Source organism: Elgaria multicarinata, chromosome 1 (genome assembly GCF_023053635.1).
Source record: "Elgaria multicarinata webbii isolate HBS135686 ecotype San Diego chromosome 1, rElgMul1.1.pri, whole genome shotgun sequence".
NCBI lineage: Eukaryota > Metazoa > Chordata > Lepidosauria > Squamata > Anguidae > Elgaria > Elgaria multicarinata.
Window position 1 is genome coordinate 143,388,297 of NC_086171.1, and position 25,466 is coordinate 143,413,762.

Sequence of the window (25,466 nt, forward strand, 5' to 3'; positions counted from 1 at the left end):
TCCAATTATGGAAAATATTTTTCTCTGGAGCAATGGCCTTAATTGATTCGCATGCTTTTTAAAAATAGCAACATCAATCTCTCTATTAGGAGATTTATAGGCATACCTCTATCATAAACAGAATGCTTGGACTGTTTTATCCCAACACCCTATCCTAAATACATTACATGGAATTAAGGGCCGCTCTGCCCATTGCTATGGGAAACATAAGTGATTTATACCAGTGTTTCCTACAGCAAACATATTAACTGTATACATTATACAGGGAGGCACACACATCTTTAAACATCCCATGTTCATGCGTTTGGGCCCCCTAGTTGAGTCTCAATTCTCAGCTATGTGTATGTTGGTAGTAAAAAAAAATATCACGTACAAGTGTGCATGTCACTCACACTTTCCTGCAGGGAATACTCATATTCTTGGCAGCAAACATGTAACATGTAGATCTGTCTTTCATCCCATCGATTTTCTATATATTTGTGATTCAAAAGGCATTGTGCTTTAGATTGGGCTGCTAACTTCCCCTCAGGTTTCGACACTACACAGGTAGGATGAGTAATTAATAAAGGAAGGAAGCATTAGTTTTAGGTGACTGAGGGACAATTAATTGACTGAGGGACAATTCAGATGTTGAATATGGCACATGATACAATCAGTCCTCATAGGATTGTATTACCTCAGATATGCATGTGGGCAGGATGCCTTGTTTGAAATCTCTCTCCATGTGGGGAAAAGGGTTTTGGCTTAGCTGTTTTTGACATGTGAGCTCTGCAAGTGTAAGGAATTCCCCACCACAACCCTTGGGAGAACTTTCAAACAAACTTTCAAACCCCACCCCCATGCCTTTGTTCTAGACTGTGCCAAGTGTCCTACGCAGCACATGTCTAGCTAAAATACTCCCTCTCTCAAAATACTAGAAACCGGGGTCATCCCATGAAGCTAATTGGTGGCGGGAGATTCAGGACAAATAAAAGGAAGTACTTCTTCACACAGCGCATAGTTAAATTATGGAACTCACTACCACAAGTTGTAGTGATGGCCACCAATTTAGATAGATAAATTCCTGGAGGCGAAGGTTATCAATGGCTATTAGCCCTGACGGTTGTGTGCTATCTCCAGTATTCGAGGCAGTAAGCTTGTGCGCACCAGTTTTGGGGGAACATGGGTGGGAGGGTGCTGTTGCACCATGTCCTGCTTGTTCATCCCTGGCTGATGGTTGGTTGGCCACCGTGTGAACAGAGTGCTAGACTAGAGGGACCCTTGGTGTGATCCAGCATGGCACTTCTTATGTTCTTATTTTGAAAATGCATACACTTGTAAAAAATATTCATTGCACAAGTGAGCTCACATTTAAGTAAATGTGTTTAGGATTAAGGTGCGTGTCTGTCCCTCAGAAGACTTTGCCACTTTGTTTGAGTGATAATACCCATTTATCATCCAAGAGCCCTTGTTTCAGCTTGTGTAGTACAAAATACATAGCTAATACAATGTTGACATTACTATTAAACAATAGTATTGGTAAGCCAACGTAAGACAACCAATGCCAAATTATGTTGGATCCTGTTGGACCATCACCTATTAAAAAATGCAGTCACTGGGTTACTTTATCATTTTTCAAAATCACTCTTTCATTTTACAGTATTATATAGCCTGTTCTATCCATAAGTCTAAATGTTATGTGATAAATAATAACCAAAAAAATCTTGGCTCTTAGACAGAAATAATAAACAGGTAAGTTAGGCTGTCTTCCAACCACAAATAATAAGTACCCTTTCAATGACACCTGAACAGAATATAATGTTTCATTTTTATAGTGGCAGTATGTTATTAACTGTCTACTTGGGAGATTTTAAATAGTCCCCACAAGGGATTGTTTTGTTTAACGTATTTCTGAGACTGTGACATCGAAAGCAGTATGCTTTCTGGGTCATATCCGATAAATTGTTGCTGCTCTGTTGTGCCAAAATGACGCAGCTTTTATCAGAGTGAATTTCATTATTGCATAGAGAAACAAGGCCCTTTTTTGACATAAAGCTAATCAACAGTTTAGCATTACTTTCATGAGCAGCAGAAAGCAGCAGACTCTTGCATTCCCCTCTCCTATTCTGGTGTGGCTGTGGAGAGAAGTTGGAAACCTTTGCTTCTTCTTTTGAGCTCCCCATATCCAAACTTCAGGGAACTCTGGTTTATTTTAAACTTAATTCAGGCAAGCCAGAATCAAACTGTGGTTTATGAACCTGGTTTGTTCCCAAACCATAGTTTAAACTAACCATAGTTCCCCAGAATTTGGATGTAACAGGAAACTGTTGAGTTTAGAAAGTTATGTATCACTTTTAACTGGAAATCTCCAAAGCAACCAATGAAAGAGCAGTGGATTAATAAAATTTGGGAGACTATGAGTATGTATAACCTTACTCAGCAAGTGCAGCAAGCAAGGAATCCTAACATGAAGAATGATATTATTACATAACAGTTTCCATTAATTTCCTATGCTAAAGCATTTCAAACTTTTGATCAAGTTCCAAAAAAGTACAGTTGCCTATGTTTTTTCTGATTAATTTGCACAAACACACAAAAATGGCATACACCTGCATAGGCTCCTTTTATATGTTGTAGAACTGTATTTTTACTTTTATTGAGTACTGAACTCCTACTTAGGCTATTTTATTGCAGATGTTCCATAAAAATATCAGTTATAGACTAAGATTTATAATTAGTGAATTACTTTGTTTCTTTAGTGATTTTGATTTATTATGCAAATTCTTCTTTTTGTTGCCTTTATTTTATTAACCTTATTTCAAAATAAAATAAAATTTCATGATTTTTTAAAAAAGAAAAATTACATATAGTTGGTAAACTTTCTTCAAAGTCAACCCTGAATCTTGGTGCTATGTTGCTTTCCTAAAACATGGGGTGGCCATTGTAGTTTGTGTAGTGGTGCACACCTTAAAAAATATAAATAACAAAAACGGGGTGGGAAGAATCGAGAGAGAGAAAGAGAGAGAGAGAAGAAGAAGAAGAAAAGGAAGAACATATGATAAAACATATTCTTGCACAATAATCATTAACATCACCCTTAATATAAAAAGTAAAAGGATTGTACATTTCCATTTCAAATATATATGTTAGTATAAGCTGTTCATATATCTAAATAGACATTCATATGAGACTGACAGATGTAGGAGATACTTGTAACAAGAGCTATAAGATCTTCAGTCCAATGAATGAGAATTGGTGGTGGGTGTTTATCCTTCCAAAGGGCTCTCAGCATTCACTTTTGCTATTAATCCCCAAATCACTGGGATATAACTTAAAAGTGTGTGGGCATCCACTATTATCACAGATTTTTGAAGAACAAAATGTATATGAGCAATGACTTCCAGCCAGAAGGAAGCTACTATCCTATGTCTCAATGGTAGTGGCGGCTCCCTTATGACTGGACAGTAACAATTGCTCCGCTTTCTCTATTTTATATATATATATATCTGTGAAGATTGTAAGATTGGCTTCCTGTCCTCCACTTGCTACACCCCCTCTGGTGTCTTAGATGGTGCTTTAAATTTAAACAGCAGTGGCCAGAGTCCACCACCCTCAGAGGTGGCAGCATCAAGACTTTTGTTTTTAAAAGAGCAGCTGCCATGCTGACCACTGGTAAGCACCCAGTTTTGTAGTGGATAATTTTGAAGTGCAGGCGCTCACTATGACAATCCCCATAGCCACACACACAGACCCAAGGAAAGTCCAAAAATGGAGGCAGCTGGGTCAATTCATGTCACCAAACCAGTTCTTGAAACTTTTATCACCCCCCGCCAACCCCCTGACCAGGTCCTTTGTAAAGCTAATGGGTTTTAATTAGCACTCAAGACCAAGTCATCCCCAAATTCTTTGCAATACACCAGAGAACAAAATATTTTTGCCAGAAAAAACCATTTCCCTCCACTAGTGTGAGGATTGCAGCTAAAAGTAGAAGGAACAGGGAAGTTGGATGTGGTGGCAGATGAAGTCAGGTGCTGCACTCTCGCCAGCCCTGGCTCCACCACACCAGTGTAAGCACCCCTGCCCAACCTGACTGGCAAACCAGATCAGGCCTCTACCACCTACGAGGAAACAAACTGGAAATGGTGCTTCAAGGCAGCCCTAATTTCAAATGGAACCACATGCTTCCAATCTGCCACAATTGCACCAAAGGAGGAGAGAGAATAGGGGAGTCTGTGATCCCCAAATCTCATGCCGGCTTGTCCATGTTACATTAAAGCATAGTTTAGCATTATATCTGAATCAGGGCACTGAAAAAGGGGAAATCTGGGCTCTAAACGTGGTACTGATAAGGATGATGAAGAAGAAAATAACATTATTGGGGCCAAAGCACTTAGGTATAGATGGAAGAGGATAGGAATGCTTCACAAGCTGTTGCCACTGTTGCCCCAAGTGCATTCACTGAGTCTAGGAAGACAGATTCTGCAATAATAAGCAGGACTTGTTGAATATAGCATGCATATATGGTTAGTATCACCATGACAGGCTTAGAATGAACTTGTCCAAAGGTCTTAGCAGCCTTCTGAAGTTAATTTCTAACCCTGGCCAATGAGGTCTTAACACTTGACATTCTCCAGCCAAAGAAATTATTTTCTCTAGTGCAAAAATTTCTGTATTATTATTCCTGTGTTGTACTTGAAGCTCTGTCCATTTTTGGTGATGAACATCTCTCAATTGAGGGCGAGTGACTGGAAGCAATAACATATGGACACCTGCAGTTCAACTTTCAATGTGATTATGAGCCAAATTTTGCTTTCATCCAAGCCATGATTTGAAAAAGACCCCAGTTCTTCATAAAACAGATCAGTGATTCGTAATTTTGTTGAAGCTGGGCCTAAGTGATGACAAGCCAAAGTAAATGAAATTAATTCTGTTTTATACCCACTGATTACTGCAACACTGCAGTTTATAGTCTGGGGTAATTATGACTTACTGTTACAGACTGGCTTTTGCTTAGACAAGTTTATACCTAATAATTTCTACCGAAATAAAACAGCTACAAATCACCCAACGTGACAACCAACAAAACACCATTGTACAGCACATATCAATCTGATATTTCCCATGCATGATAGCACAAAAGAGAGATGATATAGCATTTTGCTGGAGACATTTCAGAGCTGAAGAACACGCAGACCGGCTTCTTTCAAGTTGATTTATTTACTTTTGTGAGTGTGTGTGTGTGTGTAAATCAGCCTGATAGGATGTTGTGAAGCCTAGCAAATGATGGGTGTTCCACAAGCTGCTTTGGCTGAAGGATCACAGGGATAAAAGAACTTTTCTGTTGGGACTACTGATGCACGGCACAGTGGGACTATTACCATAAGCAAAGCAAGCAAGTGCTCAGCAAGAGAGAAGGGCAACAGATGTCAACCTGTATCATATGTCAAGTAAACAGCAATGGCACATGAGGCTAATCATCTTAGCCCGCCTGTGAGAACATCACGCTCTCATAAATCCATGTTGTAATTGCTGATTCTGTAAATTGTAGGGTCTTCCTATCACTCCTCTAGGACAGTTGATCCAGCCAAGGAATGAATACATTGTCCAACCATTACTGTCGCACAATGGAAAACTTTAATAGAAGCAGAGCTATATCTCATTCCAAAAAATCTAACAAAGAGCCCATTCAAATTATTTGATTGATTTCAGAACTAAAATATATGTTTCTACTTTGCAATGGCAAACAAAAGCAAATGCTCCTGCTGAGCACACGAATAAGAGAGCTGCAGGCGCATCCTAGCTCCCAGTTGAAGGTTACCACTCTTGCACACGTGGAACAAAACCTTTCACATGTATACATTAAATTCTTACATGTATGCATACTTGTGTTAAAAATACAATGTGTGAAGTGGCCAGACATTCATTGCCACTAACAGTACAAGTAGAGGAACTTACATCAAACGTACTGGCACAGACCATATGTGGAGGGCTCACTTTTGGAGCTAAAACCATGTTATTTATTTATTTATTACATTTATATCCTACCTTTTTTCCTCCAAGGAACCCAAGGCGGCATACATAATCCTCCTCTCCATTTTATCCTCACAACAACAACTCTGTTAGGTAGGTTGGGCTGAGAGTCTGTGACTGGCCCAAAGTCACCCAGTGGGTTTCCATGGCCGAGTGTGGACTAGAACCTGGATATCCTTACTCCTAGTCCAACACTGATTACACCACATTGTAATTACACCAATTATACCACATTGGCTCTCACACCACATATTATGAGTTTCTGTTCCATCTGAATTGGCCCCAATAATTTTTTAAAAAGTTACTTAATGATGCCCCCAGAGGAACAGTACAAATAATACCATTTCCTCACTTTCTCTAGAGTTTTCCTACGAAGGTAACTGTTTTTGAGGAATCTAATACCTGTATGTTGACTAAAATATATATATGGGGTTTTGATTTTTCATGAACAATTATACTCAGAGAAGCAGAAATTCCTTTAAAATCATGTCAATATAAGAGCTACCAAGATAAGGAACTATTTTACAATATGGACTAGGTAAAGAACAGGGAAACAAGCCAGAATTATGGACAGAAATATCCCTGTCTCACAAACAATTATTCAAAAGAGGTTTATTTCTAGCAAATTTCCTGGTGGACAAACCAGAAAACATAAGAACTTTGGGCAGCATCCAACGCTGCTGCTCCATTTACACCTTTGATATAGTTCTAATAGAAGAAGCTTCTAGCATGACAATGACAATAGCGTATGCTGCCAAGACAGGTTTACCCAGAAAACCCATTGTACTGGTATATTCTATTGGCATTGTGCTAGAGGTCATTTCACTATCAGGTGAAATTTTAGAATGTTTTTAGGATGTTTTAAGGATGTTTTAATCATGTATGCTATGTTTTTAATCAGTATGCTATGTTTTTAATCAGTTTTAATGTGTTTTATATTCACTGTTGAATATAAGAAATAAATTATTATTATTATTATTATTATTATTATTATTATTATTATTATTATTTAGCGCAACATCAATTGCATCAGCGGAGTGGTAGCACTGGATACTGCCCTAAATCTGAAAATCAATTGAGACATTAAAATGATTGTCAGGAGAGTGTATATTAGTTTCCTTGAACTGTACAAAATTAGCACTGTGTCGGTCTAACATAGAGAATCCTGTATTTTGTGTTCAGAAAATGGTTACTGTATTCATATTGCTCAATTTGAACCAGGTTTTGGGATGTGACAAAGTGTCTACAGATGTTTCCCACTGTAGTTAACAAGATGACTTCTGCTTCTAGGGAGAAGGGAACTGACCAAATTAGTAAAAGGAAAATCAGAATATATCTTCCTAGCATTAAAAACCAACAACAACAACAACAAAGAATTTATTTATTTTCATCCATGGTGTTCTTACTTAACGCAGTGAATCTAGCCCAGTTCGTTTGGCAAAAAATTAAACAAGACAATTAGAGTATCTTAAACTAGTTCTGCCTGCCAGCATGACCTTTCAGAACTTCATCTTTCCCTTCTTTGCCCAACAACAGCCCCATGATTAAAGGAATCAAGAATAAGATACATCTTGACACTGCAGGAGACTTTGTGTAAAAGATGCATTAACAGCAAGCCAACAAAATGATTCATTAGCTTTTCTTTTTCAATATTATGTTTACACAAGATGATTACAGCAACTAATTAGCAATTTATCCTAGTTTATATAAAAAAGTTTAATGAGACGAGTGAAGGAGACTTGGACTGATTCAACAGAGACAATTTAGTCCTTCTTCTAATGTGGTCTATTCAGCTTTGAAGACTAAGTGCCTACATCTTCCTTCTCCGTAAAGGTATGAAACCAGACAAAAGAAAAGATCAGTAGAAGTGGCCAGAGATTGGCAGAATTGCTTACCACTTTAGAAAAGTGTTAGCAGACCTGGATTTGTGTATTCCTGACCATGCCAATCTTGTGGACTGGATTCTGCAGTGGCTAAATCAGCAGGCCACATTGATGACAGCCTGAATCTGAATCATTGCACAGGCATAGAGAAACCCGGCTCATCATACATGAATGCAGGTTGACAATACCAGAGCAACGCGTGAGAAGTTCTGCAAAATTATTTCCTTTGAAAGCAGCCAGTAAATGATTATGATAACAACAGCAGCAGCAGCAAGGCTTAATGCCGACATTGATTGTTACAGGACTCACAAATAGACTGTATTAAATCCCAGGATGGTTTGAATTTCACCAAATCCAGCTTGATCGAGATGTCAAGAGCATCTATAGAGGAAAGCGGCACTCCCCAAAATGTGTTCAACTCCTCCCATCTGCCCACGATCCTCCAGCTAGTCCTTCGTCCCATTTCTGTCTACCCAGCTCCTTGCCATTCTTCCAAGAATGCTTTGTAAATGAACAGTGAAAACTGCTTTTTGAAATGTCCATTTCTGGAAAGAGCTTCACATACTTACTCAGAAGTAAATCCCACAAGTTCAATAGGAGTTACTCCTATTGAAAAACTCAGGATTGAAAAACTGATTGACTGATAGATGAACTGATTTCCACTCCTACTTGGATGGCCGATTCCAGAAGGTGGTGCTGGGGGATTATTGCTCTGTGCCGTGGCTCCTAAGCCATGGGGTTCCACAGGGCTCTATCTTATCCCCTATGCTGTTTAACATATACATGAAGCCGCTGGGGGAGGTTATCCGGAGAGGTGGACTGAGGTGTCATCAATATGCGGATGATACCCAACTCTACCTTTCCTTTTCACCAGGTGAGGCAGTGGCTGTTCTGAACCAGTGCCTGGGCACGGTAATGGACTGGATGAGGGCTAACAAACTGAGACTCAATCCAGACAAGACGGAGGTACTGTTAGCAGGTGGTTCTTCTGTCCGGCGAGGTGATGTTTGCCCTGTCCTGGACGGGGTTGCACTCCCCCTGAAGGATCAGGTCCATAGTTTGGGGGTGCTCTTGGATCCAGAACTGTAACTTGAGGTGCAGGTGAACTCAGTGGCAAAGAGCATCTTTTATCAGCTTAGGCTGATATACCAGCTGCGCCCTTATCTGGACAGAGATAGCCTAGCTACAGTTATCCATGCTCTGACAACCTCTCGTTTGGATTACTGCAATGCAGTGGGGCTGCCTTTGAAAACGGTCCGGAAACTTCAACTGGTACAAAACAGGGCAGCACGGTTACTAACAGGAACTGGCCGATGAGACCACATCACGCCAGTCCTTTTCCAGCTTCATTGGCTGCCAGTCCAGGTCCGGGCCCGATTCAAAGTGCTGGTATTAACATTTAAAGCCCTAAACGGCTTGGGGCCAGGTTATCTGAAGGAACGCCTCCTCCCATATGTACCTGCCACCGACCCTAAGGTCATCCTCAGGGGTCCTTCTCCATGAGCCCCTGCCAAAGGAAGTAAGGCAGGTGGCTACTAGGAGGAGGGCCTTCTCTGCTGTGGCACCCCAGCTGTGGAATGAGCTCCCTAAGGAGGTTCTCTTGGCACCTACATTATATGCTTTTAGATGCCAGGTGAAGACCTTTTTATTCTCCCAGCATTTTAACAGTCTATAAATTTTAACTTGGTGTTTTAAATTTGTAATTTTGCATTGCTGCTGTTTTTATCTGGTTGAGCTTTTATATTGTATTTTATATTATGGTTTTATACTGTTGTTTTAGACTTTGAATGTTTTTAATTTTTGTGAACCGCCCAGAGAGCTCCGGCTATTGGGCGGTATAGAAATGTAACAAATAAATAAATAAATGACCACCACCACCCTCCATTTTATCCTCACAACTGCCCTAGGTTAGGCTGAGAGCTGGTGACGGGCCAAATGCCATCCAGTGAGCTTCATGATAGCAGGTGAGGGAAAGTGAACCAGTGTCTCCCTAATCACTCTAACTTCTATGCCACACTGGTTCTTAATTGCGAATTATTATGCAGTGCACCAATTCTAAAAAATGCATCAACAACATTACAGACATTTCTGGCATTGGCTATCACCCACATTTGAAGTATCTTGACCTGGCAGGACTAGCCCACAGCCAGAATTGGGCAAGACCTTATCGGAGGAAGAAGATCCCACTGCTAGTCTCTGTTGGTACAGGACCAAAGAGACCCCAACAAATAACCCCAAAATAACTTTTGCAAACTTTTCATACATCCAAGCTTCACCTGCCACAATTATCCATGCAACCTAGGAGCAGAAGGTGCACTATACAAATGGCAGAAAAAAGCCTCCCTTTTCTGAGCTTGACTTTGAAAGAGTGAGCATGAAGTGATGCGTTCTCTGGACTGGGGCTGTGAGGTCCTGGAAAGGGCGGGGCGTTAGTGGCAGCTATAGAATTGCTATGTTGCTTCCTGACTAGCACCTTTTTCGACCAGCTCCTTGGCTCAAAACTCTTGCTCTAGGTATGTGGATGCTCTTGTATTGTTGCAGCAACCTTTCCTGAAACCTATTCCTTGCCCCAGTGGATAGCTCCCACAATGTCGTCATAGGTGGGGAATGTGAGCCTTGCAGCTCCTTCCTGTCCTACCAGGAATATGAGATGAAGGAACCTATTTAGTGATAAAATTATGGATGTGAAGGTCAGGAGGGTTAGGGCTGAATAAAGCACTGTGTTTCTTATCATACACGGTATCATACTCTCCCCATTAGTTAGTGTAGATGATCCCATCATAACCTAAAATTACGCATCAAAAGTCTTCAACAACCTATGAGTTACCAATCTGGATCAAGAGTATTACCAGGGAATTAAAGGTTAAAAGGGGATGACATATGGACAAAGTTGTGACCCAGTCTTGTGCAGGGGCCTGTCTACACAGAGTCTTCGGGGCACCTGGAGTGCGTTTGCAGTGCGCCCCGAAATTGATGATGTAGACAGTACCCCTTACGTTCCAAGAAGAGGCGGAGGAGGAGGAGGAGGAGGAGGAGGCGGCCCCGCATCGCCCCGCGCAGGGACGGGGTGAAGAGTTGCCGGGCCCAGCGGCTTCGCCGGGGAATCGGCTGCGTCCTTGGCGCCGCCCACCTGCCCGCCGGCCTCCTGTTGCCAGCGAAAGAGCCACTCGGGTCATAGAGCTTGGCGGAAGAAGCCGGCGGCGGCTTCTTCCGCCGAGCTCTCCGACGCGGGTGGGGCCGGGTGGCTCTTTCGCCGGCAACAGGAGGCCGGCGGGCAGGTGGGCGGCGCCAAGGACGCAGCCGATTCTCCGGCGAAGTGTAGACAGGCCCCAATAAAGTCCCAATATCACATACATTTCAATCAATGGCAGCTTTCCCCGTGAAGTTGGAAATGTTCTACCAAAAACCACTAGCAGTGGGTTGGGGACCTTCATGTTACTCAACAGTCATAGGATGCTCAGATATAGCACCAGTTCTATGTGTATCACTGCCTGAATAGACTGAAGTTAAAGACGAAATCCCTACTTGTTTGCTTGAGCATCCAAGTCTCTCTCGTAATCCAGCCGAATTACCATTGTCACTGAACATCCTTTCACAGGGGAAAGCTATGATTAAAAGTAACTATTTAAACTGTTACTAATGACTTAATAGAAAAGTTGTTATTAAGAGGAGTGTGAGAGGTTCATGCAGAGAAAAAGGCCTAGCATTGCAGGACTGGTACTTCCACGAGGCTTTGAGAAGAACGCTACTAAGTTACAAACAGCTTATTGTAACTCCTATGTTCTTTTCACCTAATTTTGTATCTCAACAGTTTCACTGGCCCCAGTAAATTATTGTCAGTATCTCCCTGCCCCCACCGCCCAATGCCCTGTACACAGTTCTTTGCCTTCCTAGCAAGCAAAGTCCACTTGCCGGAAAGAAAGCTGGTCATTAGGTCTCATAAACATAACCGTACTGATTTAATGCACAGTAGAAAAATAAACTGCATGGTTTTTATAAAGTAATAATAACAATCTTAGCCCCAAGCGTATACACTCTTTCCAAAAAAAAAAAAAAAAAGTAGGTATGGTGAAGAATAAAACTGGATGATTGTCAAATAAGAGAGCCTCATTCATTTTCTTCCACATTTTCACTTAAATATGATGCAGCCGCAGATTCGAAGCCACCCTGGGGCAAAGAGGCAAAGATGCATGGCTGAAAGATTGGGGACTTATCTCTATTTTTCCAGCCAGAGCAAGGTCAGCCCAGCTATTCTGCTGGTCTGTCCTCGCTTGGAGCCACTCCGGGGCTGTTCCCAGGCACAAGGCAACCTCCTATTGGTCGCCAGGAGCCACGGGAGGGGGAGGGGGTGGGCGTGGTGAGCCTAATGGCTGCTGGAAAGCCCGCACTGCCTCTCCTCGTTAGGACAAGTTGCCGCCACACACCAGCAAGAACATGGTGCTTAGCAGTGGAGCGGTGCCTCTTGGTAAAAGGAGAGAAATGACCACTATTTTAAGTCATATACTGTATGGTGGTCTTCCTTAACCTGGTGCACACCACTCCCAGCATTGGCCATGCTGTCTGGGACTAATGGGAGTTGAAATCCAAAATATCTGGAGTGCATCAGGTTGGGTGCAGGGAGTGGGGAGGGATAGGAGGGAGCTGCAGCGGGGAAGACGAATTCTACTACCACCACCCATCATTCCACTGAATGGCACCATGGGATTCAACCTGTAGTTCATGCAATGAACTTTCTAAAGCTCTATAGTGCTAAAAGTGCAGATGGAAATTTCAAGAGCAAACTGCAGCAACGGTTGAAAGCGTATTTATTTGGGACTGCCACAGCAATAGGAACAGTGACTTGGGACTTACTCCCAAGTTAGTGTGTGTAAGATTACAGCCACAGAGAAGCAAACTCAGTGTCTGTTTAAATGCAGGAGTTATTCATGAAAGCAGAAGCAAATCACTCCAGGAATTCTCTTTCTTTAGAAGAGGTGCTCTACAAAGCAAAACATTCTCTTCTTGAGCGGCACATTTTCCAGTGAAAACAGCTTAAGTAGCCCTCTGAGGTAAACATGTACAATATAAGGATGTATTACTGAAAATAAATTCAGACAAGATGTTCTTTGTACGAAGAAACAATGAATGTGATTCAAGATGGCCACTGTTCTTCATTTTCAGGAAACAGGGTTCTTTTTAAACAATAAATCTCCAATGAAGGAAATGGGCTGGTTATTCCTGATTAGTCTAAATTGAGAAGCAGGGTCCTTACCATCATCTGAAAAAAATCTGAAACCAACAAATGGCACATATCTACTAAATTCAGTGGCATTATGACACTTTACACCACCCTGCTTGACTTGTTCCTGTCATCACTTCAGCTTACACTGCAAATTTCACTGATTTCTGTTCTTGTTTGTGAGCAACCAAACATAATTTAATACAGTGCATGCTTGGGTGACCATATGGAAAGAAGGACAGGGCTCCTGTATTTTTAACAGTTGTATAGAAAAGGGAATTTCACCAGGTATCATTTGTATGTATACACCACCTGGTGAAATTCCCTCTTCATCACAACAGTTAAAGGTGCAGGAGCCCTGCAGGAGTATCTGGCCACTCTAGTATAGGTCCTGCAGCTTTAACTGTTGTGATGAAGAGAGAATTTCACCAGGAGATGCATGCATACAAATGGCACCTACTGAAATACCCCCTTTCTATAAACTGTTAAAGATACAAGAGCCCTGTCCTCCTTTCCATATGGTCACCCTAGTTCATGCCAACCAATGAGACACATGAAAACACTTCATAAATTAGAATTCCTGTTAATTTTCTTATGTTGAAGGTTCTGCTAAATCTACTTTTCAGAATGTATTCAGTATTTCTTCAATGGTATTTACAATTTCCAGTTGTAAAAATAATAATTCAGTCACTAATTACCTTAATGATAAACAGCAGTCCCAATTTCATGCTGAATTCTTCTATCTTTCTCTATAATACCTGTATGCATGTGATCTATCTCCTTATTGAACCTAAACCAGACCAACCTAGTAAATGGGCAAAAGGCTAAAAGCATTGGCTTTTGTGCAATCCTGCCCCCCCCCCCCCCATGTAAATTATAATGTGTATGATTTGAAATAAAAGAACTGCAGAGTTCAAGCTTTCACATTTGGGCCTTCCATGATTACATACCTGAAGAGAAGCAAAATCTTTAGAAGCACAGGCTCCAAGAATAGCAGCACCCATTAGAACAGACTCTATCTCTTGGGCCAGGACAATAGGCATGCCTAGACAAAGACAAGACACATCTGTTACACATACACACAAGCAAGCAAAAACAGCTGGAGGAATATATATATATATATATATACATACATACACACACACACACACACACACACACACACACACACTGTTGTGTGAATGCCTGGATATCTGTAGAGAATCTATAAGGTGTGTTAATGTCATTTGGGGGCGTTTTCCAGGGTTACAGAAACTTGAATGACTTCTCAAATTTAACAGAACATGGTAATTTACAGAAAAACATTACTTGACAATTTGCCAAACAACTCTGCCCCTCTAAAGATAAACAGAGGCTGATTCTTACATGGCAGTCTGGGAAAACTCCCTAGCCATTGTCTTAGTAGCAGTGACATCACAGACGTCTGGAGAATAGAGTTGCCAAGAGCTGTGGATCAACATGTAATATCTGAGACAGGTTCATCGTACTGCACACATGAAATAAATATATTTGAAATAAACTAGCAGGTATTTTATTATTTATTTATTTATTTCATTTCTATACCGCCCAATAGCCAAAGCTCTCTGGGCGGTTCACAGAAATTAAAACCATGAAGAGCATAATAAAACAACCAACAATTTAAAAACACAGATACTATTCATAGCACAATTCAATCCCCTCCGGTCGCACACTAACTGTATTCAATGGTGACTACTATCACACAGAACAGATTTTGAACTCACCTGCAACATTTTGTTGCAGGCTCTACTGAGCTATTCTATGTTCCATTGCCTCTTTTTTTAGGTGTGGATTTCTGAGAGGAAATCAAATCAGTTACACATTCCTTAAACGTATATGGACTATGTAAGAGCTTTTTAACGGCAGAAGTAAACTAGAAGCAAACACAGAATCGGAGGCCTAAGGTTTATCCCGGGATTGTCCCAGGGTCAGCCCTGTTCATGTAAATGACACACAGGGGATCCCAGGAGCAGGCAGGGACGACCCTGGGATGATCCCAGGATAAACCTTAGGTCTAGCTAAGGCCAGAGAAGAGTGCATTAAAAGAAGAGAATTGTTGAGCTGCAGGGATGTTCTCAACTCTTTTCCTGCCTACTGATTCTCTCTCATGCCCTCACTTGGGTGCTGTTTTTCCCCAGCTGGGTCTGATCTTAGAAACTGGCCCAGCATAGGAGATGCGTAGATGAAAACTGTAGGTTCTCAGTGGCAAAAGTGTTTTGACATAGAAAGTTGTTTAAACTTATTGGAGAGCTAAATTAAGAATTGAGTTTACAGCTGGCACATTTTAAATGTACTTTAAAACTTGGCTGCTGGTGTTGTACTCTGCAAGTGCCTTCACAATGAATGCATTCATCTTGCCATCTGAACAATATGAATCTGAGGCTTTTAAGTGGTCTATGAAATTATCTATTGGTACCCTGCATAATTGGCTAATGGGTGCTTGCATTTAACAGTAATATATTCAGAATTTTCCTGTCTTTTCCTGGAAGAATAGGGGATTGATACTGGAATGTTAGCTATTTTATCGGATAGATTTTAATGAGGGCAAGAGAACCAAGAGCATTTTAGTCAGATGAACTCTGACATCCTCTGTCAGTCACAGTTTCTACAAACAGGAAAAATTCCAAGACCACAGAAAGGCCTCTTTGTCCTACATTGTACTTGGCTATTAGATACAGTCAAAGGACTCTAGTTTAAAATTTAATCAGAATTATCTATTAATAGATCTTTAATTTTAGACATCAGAAAGCAGCTCTCAATTCCAAGGCTATTTAAATTAGATAAGGAAAGGTGTGGACTTGATAAAATCTTGTTTGACAAATAGAAAGCATCACTGTGGCAATAGCCCGTTGTGTATATCTAGCCTGGGTCAAGACCTTGTGTCATTTGGTTCACTTTTTCTGCTTTCATGAAACATAATTACATAATGCTGATTTTCATCTTTCTTCCTGCATCAAGGTAGGAAGTCTGGTTTGATGTTCAAGTGATGCTAATCTTCACGCTAAATACCCAGAATCCAAGCTGTAGACTTGATCTAAACCACATTGGCTCTTCTTAAGTTAAAAAAGAAAAGGAAAGAAGAGCCATACAGTTCATGGTTTTGCTTTTCCTCTCAAGGCATTAGAACTAAACAAAGATGTTTTCTGCAGGTTAAATACATATTATTTATAATGACTTAATGGGTGTCCAAAAATACCCCTTGTATAAAGACTGGGTTTAGGTGAATTTAGATCTTACTCTTACAAACATGTAATTTGCTATAAATATTATTGTCATGTGGGTTCAAGAAAATGCATCACCTGAATTAGGGTAAGTTGTGTTTTATTAACCAGTTTCTGCTGATTAGAATATACAAACTTTGAGCCTCAGAAAGATCGGAGAAATGCCAAAGGCTTGTATGCCAGCGAAAATTGCCCTAAATTAAAGGAATCATCTTATTTATTTTGTATAAATATTATTTAAACATTATTTGTTTGTTACATCTAGGAGCCCAAGGTAGTGTATATGATTTGCCTTCTCTCCATTTTATCCTCACAACAACCCTGTCAGGTAGGTTAGGCTGAGAGCCTGTGACTGGCCCAAAGTCACCCAGTGAGCTTTGTGGCCAAGTGGGGACTAAAACACAGGTTTCCGAGTCCTAACCACTACACTACACTGTAATGTAATCGCTACACATTCTACACAACACTGGCTCTCATTATAAACCTACAGCCATACATTTGGTTTACTAAAACTGATTATCTTATCTGATAATTCACCAGAAAGGTTTCTTAAATACAACCATTGTTCCTGTGCAGCACCTATTTATTTCAACATGGATTATGATGGAGAACATCTTGGTAAATTGTATTACACACTGTTATACAAGCTAAGTATTTTCACTGAGAAATATGCTGCCTTCTATTCACAGAAGAATCCCTGATCTAGAGGGAAGGCAAATTTCAATAATTCTCCTCTCTCCATGCATCTTATCCATTTATTTATTTCATTTCATTTATATACCGTTTTTTCCTCCAAGGAACCCAAGGTGGCATACATAATCCTCCTCCTCTCTATGTTATCCTCACAACAACAACCCTGTGAGGTAGGTTGGGCTGAGAGTCTGTGACTGGCCCAAAGTCACCCAGTGGGTTTCCATGACCGAGTGGGGACTAGAACTTGGATCTTCCAACTCCCAGTCCAACACCTTAGCCAGTACACCACTCCTTACCCCTCCCTTCAAAACCTGTTCAGAGTGTCAGAGGATTGCCCAGAATAGAGTGAAAGGTGGCACAGGGAGGTGCAGATATAATTGGCCAAAATCAGCATCCTTCCTCCTCCATTATCAGAGACCTCTACTAAACAAAGGGCACCAATGGATACAATACTACACAAATTATTCTAATGAGGCATAAATGTTAACAAAATACCAAGAAATATAGGAATATTAATAGATCTAGAGCATTTCATTTATAAAACCCCCATAACAAAGTTTTGTAGTCTGCAAAATTCCCCTCTCCCTTCTTCCCTTGAAAATGAGAACTTCCATTCGATTTCCTGATAAGCATTAACTACTGTGTAACACTGTCATGGTTCACATGTATTGAGAAGCCATTATGGATGACTTTCCCTTTGGAATTCTTTGATGTGGCAGCCGCCACTATTTTCAATATTCGATATTCACGCCATGGTGGGGGCGCACTGTAACACAGTTATGTGTGAACCCGGCAGGATGGGTTGTTGGGATGGTTGACAAACCACCCACAACTTTGAAACAGTCCATGGGCTCTGGGTGGCTCGTTAATCACTCCAACAATCCACCCCCGCCACATTTGCACACAATGGCAACCTACGCTGCACCTCCACCATGTCTTGAATATTAAAAATGGCAGCCACTGCCACAACAAGCAGCCCCATGGGGAAATTTACCCATGGTAGCTTCTTGTTACATGTGAAGCAGGTTTTTATGTCAGCATCAGTGCTAACCATGATGAGCTTCTATCCCAATGCTAGCAGCTTATTTGAAAACCCTGATTAGAGCTACCCATGGTTCATATTAATGGTGTTTATTACTTTTACATTGAACCACAGTTAATATTAACATGGGAAGGAAGAGCTGATTCATTTAGGCAAGGGAAGAACAGAGGGAGAGGAAATCCACAACTCATGGCAAACTTCCGATCTCCTAACTACAGTGTTATGGCTAGTGTTATGTCTGCACTTGCCACTATACATGTGTTCTGACAATATTCACAGACCTTTCCACAAATCATGTATATCCCATAGATAAATGCCTTTATCTTTTGTTTTTCCTACTGGTCTCTTTATGTTAGCCAAACATAATTGCCATGAGATTCAAGCGCTTGGAAGAAGAAATAATAATAATAATAATAATAATAATAATAATAATAATAATAATATCATCTAACCCAAATATTTGAGCGTAAAGTAATTCCTAATTCCTATGTCATTTAAAGGGGAGCGTCCTCCAAAGGAGGACAGCCACTTCAGTCCCACTGAAATCAATGAAATGCAAGTTCTGGAATACATTAAAAATGTATATTTACATTTACAAAACAGCAACAACAATGCCATATTGTTCCTTCACTGCATCCGCAAACTTACCAATGATATCTGCGTGCATCTGCACAAAGAGAGGGTTCTTGCTCAGCCCACCACACATGAAGAGCGTGCTGACATGATGCCCTGCAGCTTGCATAGTTTCCACAATATGCCTCATTCCCAACTTGAATGTGAGAGAAAATAGAGAAACACCCATTAATAAACAAGGCTACAGGTAAAATGGGTGCTTAAAATGCTGGAGAGAAGTGGTTGGTGGCTGCTGGCATTTTTGAAGAAGAGGGGTAGAAAAATGTCCATGACTTCTTGGAAAGATAACAAGACCTGATTCCAATACTGCTGCAGATGTGAATTTTCTGTTTTTATGTTTAAGTTGTACACTCTCAACTCTTTCAGAATGCCACCCATGATGGCAAAGCGACAGGCATTACGTTCAAGACAAGCACACAGCATTTTTTTCCTTGTGCAGCAAATAATTAACCTGGAGAATTCATTCACTTCACTGGGGATGGCTTTGGGCTTTTAAAAAAAGAGATTACACAAATTCAGGGAGGATGTCTATCCATTGTTCTTACCCTTAACAGACTTCTATGTTCTGAGCCAATGAGCCTCTAAATACCAGACTCTGGGAACAAACAAGAGGGCATGGCCACTAACTTCATGACCGACATCTTATAAGTTTTCTGGAAATATCTGGTTGCCTGCCATTCCGGTTAGAATGCTGAAAAAGATATACACTGATCTGATCCGGTAAAGTAATTCTCTGTGATTGTGTTTCTCTTGGTTATCAAGTGACTTGACTTGTCATTTCTGAATTTTCAGCCTGGTCCAAGTCTCTCAATGAACAAATGGTTAGCAGGACAGGGAACAGTTTTTTTTTTGTTTTGTTTTGTTTAGATTGATGGCAAGGGGAACGGCGAAAGGCTCCACAAGCACAACAGCAGACAAAGTGCCTGCTGCTCCCGCTTTTTGTGAAGTTTTGGATGAGAACCAGAACTACATAAGGAAATGGCGAAGTTGAATATGAAAGATTTAACCTCCCCCATCCACAGCAGCAGGTTGCTGGAGCAATTCCTGCATGGAAATCTGCTACAGCTCTATTTTTCTACAGCTTTAACAAAGAACACCTCCTCACTGCTCACAGAAATAAAATGGAAAAGTGTCACCTTGTACTTGCTCTAGAGTAATTTCTTGTATTTACTTTGAAAATACATTGAAAGGTCCACAAAATTCATTATCAAACAATTACAGCTGAAAATCAAGGCATTAAAGGGTGAGCTAAGTTAATGAAGTGTTATTCTGATGCCCCATATGTACAAAACAGGAAGATGATAGTGTAAGATATAATGATGATGCAAACCAACTCCTGGCTTTCTCACAATATCACCATTGAAAGTATGTATTTAATGTTAGTTTTTCTGTCATTAGATAACAATTCCGGCATAAACAAATTAGGAATACATGAGTCCCTCAGGCCAGCAACTCATGTTATATGGCAAACACAATTGTGTTAGCCGCTACTTTTCACAACAGTGTGGATAGCAGACACTTGTACACACATCTTATAAATATGTACCTAGAAAGCCTGGCCTAATCTTGCTTCCCAAATACATATACATCTCATCCATGCTATTGTGGGAATGCCAGATTGTACATGCAACAATCATGGGAGCCCTTCTCCACATCCCACCAATGCAACATATATGCTATGATGGGACAAGGGAGAGGGCTTTCTCTGTTGTGGCACCCAGACTGTGGAATGCCCTCCCCTTGGAGGCCCGACTGGAGCCAACACTGATTTCATTTCGATGCCAAGTAAAAACATGGCTTTTTAACAAAACATTTGATGGTGAAACTCACTGGCACATTGTTTTAACTGCTTTTACTGCTTTTAAATTATATATTGTTTTAACTTGGTTCATGGTTTAATTTATTTTTAGCTGTGTATATTTATTGTTTTATACTGTATGCTTTAATCTGTACGCCGCTCTAAGATCTTAATGATATAGGGCGGGATAAAAATGTTTTAAATAAATAAATAAATAAATAAATGTTTGCTGCATAACATACATCTATCTATCATATTCTTACCCCACTCCTCAGCAAAAAAAGTCTCTCAGAGTGGCTGATAATCAATTAGCAAAGAAGACAGTCCCTGCCCTCAGGCTTGCAATGTAAAAAAGACATGAAACACAAGGAAAAGGAGCTCAGGAGGGAAGAAGGCATCCATTCTTTTTCTTCTGCCACACACTATTGCGAACTATCCCAGGCACTCTATTTTCTCTACAGAATTCAAGAACATCTCTTTCAACTCACTTCAACCTCTGATTCACCCTCTGAATGTGTAAACAAATCAAACGTTTAAATGGGTTTAGGGGATTTTTGTCCCACATTCCCTGATCATAAAGACAGGGCCTTTGTGCACCAACCGTATACCTTGAAATCAATTTCTGTGTTTCAAACTTGTGGTTGAAGAGGACAAAAACCTCCAAAGCAAAATTCCTGCCAAATCTGCCCTTTGCCAGCCCCCAAAAGCTAAGGAATTCCCTGAGCATTTACGCCGAACATCTTTTGAAGCATGGCCAAAGTTCACTGCAAGTTTTACAACCTACAGCAAATGTCTCTAAGATCCAGGCTGCGTATTTAAGAAAAGAAAAGAAAGTTAAGCTTCGGCTGTTTATTATGGCAGGATTGAGTTTCAAGTGTATTTTGGTTTAAGATAGGTAGTTTTGGCAAACTGCAACAACTACAAGGGCAGCTAATGAAATCCATAACATCCTTTTTGACACTCAAGACTGGTATTTCAAGCCCTAGAGCCACAATTTCAATGAAAAGCATAAGCTACTTTTTAAAACTTTGCCTTGAGACTACAAGTATAACTGCCTTTAATTGTTGCAGTTTTGCCACTTCATAATCCTAAGGTTATTCTTTCAGAATCTCCACCATCCACATTTCCGAACTATCCAGACCTCAACACATACACAGATGACCATACAAATACTCCCTCATCCCTCCCGCAAATATTAGTCTCTTTCTCATTCATACTCAGAGTGTTTGTTTCCCCCCTATGCAGTATAAAAAGAGCATGCCCAAAGAATTGCAGTTACCTTTATCTAAAAAAGTGGTTTACATTAATGTATAAAATGAGACCATTTCATTATTAATTCAACATAGGATTTAAAAATGCAAACTTGGAGACATCAAATGCAAATTTCATTTTCCCACAAAGTCTTTCAGTCAACTGAAAAGATTGGCATTTCACAGCTAAGGTTACAATTTTGACTAGGGCCCCATCTTCATGGAGTTGGATTCTTAAGTGCTTTCTGGTTGTATCCAGAAATCAGTTTGGTCTGTCAGCAGCACACAAAGAAAAGTAGAATACATATTACCTAAACACCCACTTTCATAGGTTAAATGACACTTGAAAGTACCATACATCAGGGTTGGGTGGGTGTAGTCCTGTGAGTAGAACTGAATGTCTTTAACACTGTAGGTGCTGCTCAGCGAATGAACGGGATTTGCTCCCCACCTTTCTCAATGCTCCTCTGCTCAGGGAAGTGGAATGGAAGAGAGGAACGTTGCCCTTGTAGTTTACCCCACACCTCTCCCCTCACATCCACCATTTGTCTTCAGAAGTAAAATGTGCTTCGCTTCTAGAATGGTTACACTGATACGAAGCCACACACAGCCACAGCACCAGAGATGCCTTATTGATGCCTCAATGCCCTGCTTCCTGCAGCCTTGGTAATTGTAATGGCAGACAATGAGTTACTACTGAGTACATGTTGAGGAGACTGATGATTTCAATTTGTTTCCATGATACTTCATGTCCTTATTGAGTGACTCTGCTACCGCCATTGTAAATAGCAGGGAAGAAGCTGCAAAGGTGTGACTATAAAAATTCTTAAAGCCCCTAAAATGAAAGTATGCAAGTGCAAAGTAGCAGAGAGGTAAAGAAAATGAATCCATAAAAGCTCTAACCCGGCCCCTGAAACCAAAACAGCACAACCACAAAACAGTGCAAAGTAAAAATAGCAACTGGAGTAGAAAAACCAAAGTGCCCTATATTGAAAGTGTATAACTAGGATGACCATACGAAAAGGAGGACAGGGCTTCTGTATCTTTAACAGTTGCATAGAAAAGGGAATTTCATCAGGTGTCATTTGTATGTATGGAGAACCTGGTGAAATTCCCTCTTCACAACAGTCTGCAGGTGCCCTGCCCTCTTTTAAATCTGGTCACTCTACTATAGCTCCTGCACCTTTAACTGTTGTGTTGAAGAGGGAATTTCACCAGGTTCTCCATATGTACAAATGAAACCTGCTGAAATTTCCTTTTCTATGCAACTGTTAAAGATACAGGAGCCCTGTCCTCCTTTTCATATGGTCACCCTAGTATAACTGCACAACTGCACAATTTCACAATTGTACAACTGCAAAATAGTGCTAAGTGAAGCGGGAAAGGAAGTTTAAAGCGCTCTGGGGGGGGGAAGGGAGAGCCCACACACAATGGTGACTCAACAGAAAAATACTCTATGACAAGGTCACAGACACACCCCTAGGAACGCTAATAATCAGTCCAATATTATTGTATATAACCATAGGTTTTTACAGATTTGGTGCAACAGCAACAAAAGAAAAACAATCACAGAAAAAAAAGGTTGAACAGGCCACTCAAATCAATTCATCATGTGCACAATCTACAGTGACAGTTTTCAGGAGCCTTGCTCTAATCTTTTTAGCAGCCACTGCAAATAAGACTCATAATCAGGATTTAATTCGTGGAGATTGGGCACACAGCAGCAGAAGCATTAAAGATGCAGAAAAAAGGTGCAGTAAAATGACATTGCAAAAATGCACTTTTTTGAGAGGGAAACTGCGCAATTGGTGCGGAGTGGCCACAAAATCATGTATCACGAATGACCATGATGTGGTTTCGCTCCACACTAAATCACCTGCGTAGATTTCAAAGTTGAACTCATGTCAAAGTCTGGTGCAAAACATATGGTTTGAATAGTACCAATGGCAACTACAAATTAATATAATATATTTAACCTATATACAATGCAAACTACCTTCCAAACATTTAAAGTTATGCTTTTAAAATAAGATTTCAAAAATTGTAAAAATCAAAATTTGCATCTTTTATCATCAGTTGGATCCTCGTTGCCTCAATTCCATTATTTACTGCAGAAACAGGAATCAGCTGTGAAAGAAAACCTACTTTTTATCTTCTTATGTTATACACCTTAATGATCACTAAAGTATGATACACGAACGAAAGACCAGCAAAGGCTTAATTTTAAAGCAGGATGCAGCCATGTGCAATGAAGCACTTGGATAATAATAGGTTTTCCCAGGATATCCAACTGAGGAAGCTTCCACCTCATTAGCATAGAATAATGCCACGGTGCTTGTTTGGCATTGAAATCTTGTTGTCTGTAATCTCTTTCACGAGACAATATCAGTAGTTCTCATTTTCCAGGAAAGCACTTGCATTTTTTATTTAAATGAAAAGGAATGGCATTAAAGAACCAAGTTCACTGCTATTACGCTACCAAAGAGAGCAACAATAGGACTAGCAGTAATGTATTCTAGGTTTAGTGAGAGTAATCCTGTTTTTGTCCAGGGAAGTGTTAAAACAGTGCAAAAGGAGTGAGTTCACAGAATCTGCCCTCGCTGCGAAGACTTTATGGAGTGACATGATGCTGAATGCAAAAGTAATCCGCATTGCCTGTACAATTTTGTGCCTGCCCCTCCTCCATCAGAGGACAGAAGAAATTGGTGCCTTCCAAGCGAACACAAAACATGTCTGACTTGGGCAGAGGAAAGCTAAAGAATTCCGGTTCCATGCCAGGCCTTGTATTGCATTTGTAATGTACTTGCAAGGCTTTCGATTTACATTTCAATTGAGTTATATCACGCCAGATGACTAACAACGAAATAGCTACTAATACCGTGCAGGCACCAGTTCAGATAAAAGGCAGACAGAAGTAGCAATGTATTGCACTTACACCATGGGTCAGAATAAGGTAGATCAAGATCTAATGGAAGATCTCCAGGTGATAACGCAATAGAATTGCAAGGATTCCCAATGGTTTAACAAGGGCAGCAATAAAATGCCTCTGCTCTCACCCCACAAATTATACTGCTGAAATGAAGAAAGCTGGAGTGAGGGGAGAGAAATAGGAGTGGACTTTTGTGTGGAAAGATTATGACCCCCATTCAGTTCTGGTACTTAAAATAAATTCCTGAGCTCAGAATTATTTAATTTTAACTGTAAGCACAAGGTTTCCAATTGGCAAATTTTGACATTCTAGTAAAAAGTAGTTCCCAAAACCCTGAAGTCTTCCCAACCTGATTTACACCATACTTTTTAAAGAAGGGCAGAAAGGTTGTTAAATATTTTGATTCTGAAAAAATATTACAGAAATTATATATAAGAGCAAATGCTAGCACGCATCAGAAGCTAACAAGTTTGACTTTGCAGGAAGCCCTTCATTTTGTTCCTTATAAGAAAGCAAAACCAAAAAGCCTAATTAATTCCCAATAACTATCAGTGCACCCCTTCTCTCTTCCTTCCCATCTTGCCGTTTGTTTAGTGGGAAAATGTGGTGGCCACTGCAATTATTACATTCAACTAGGGATGGTGGAGAATTTTATTTGACCCTCATTTTTAAGCAAACTGGCCAAAGTTGCACCTTCTGGACTAGTATGAGGATCAGAACACAGCTATCCTTTGGACTGTGCACTTGTCCAAATTTTGGTTCAAAATTGCAT

At 40.4% G+C, this 25,466-nt stretch overlaps 1 protein-coding gene across 4 annotated transcripts in view; it reads right to left on the reverse strand.

Moving 5' to 3' along the window:
* Positions 1-25,466, reverse strand: part of FGGY (FGGY carbohydrate kinase domain containing) — a 220,106-nt gene that overhangs the window by 34,076 nt on the left and 160,564 nt on the right. For 3 of the 4 annotated variants that reach the window (XM_063138270.1, XM_063138262.1, XM_063138287.1), the window contains exons 13-14: positions 18,733-18,853; positions 14,061-14,155 (exon numbers count right to left, since the gene is read on the reverse strand). In XM_063138270.1, the coding sequence (XP_062994340.1) occupies positions 14,061-14,155; positions 18,733-18,853 (216 nt within the window). Of the gene's footprint in view, positions 1-7,164; positions 7,293-14,060; positions 14,156-18,732; positions 18,854-25,466 lie in introns of those variants that run through there. The other variant, XM_063138279.1, reaches the window with a different exon arrangement.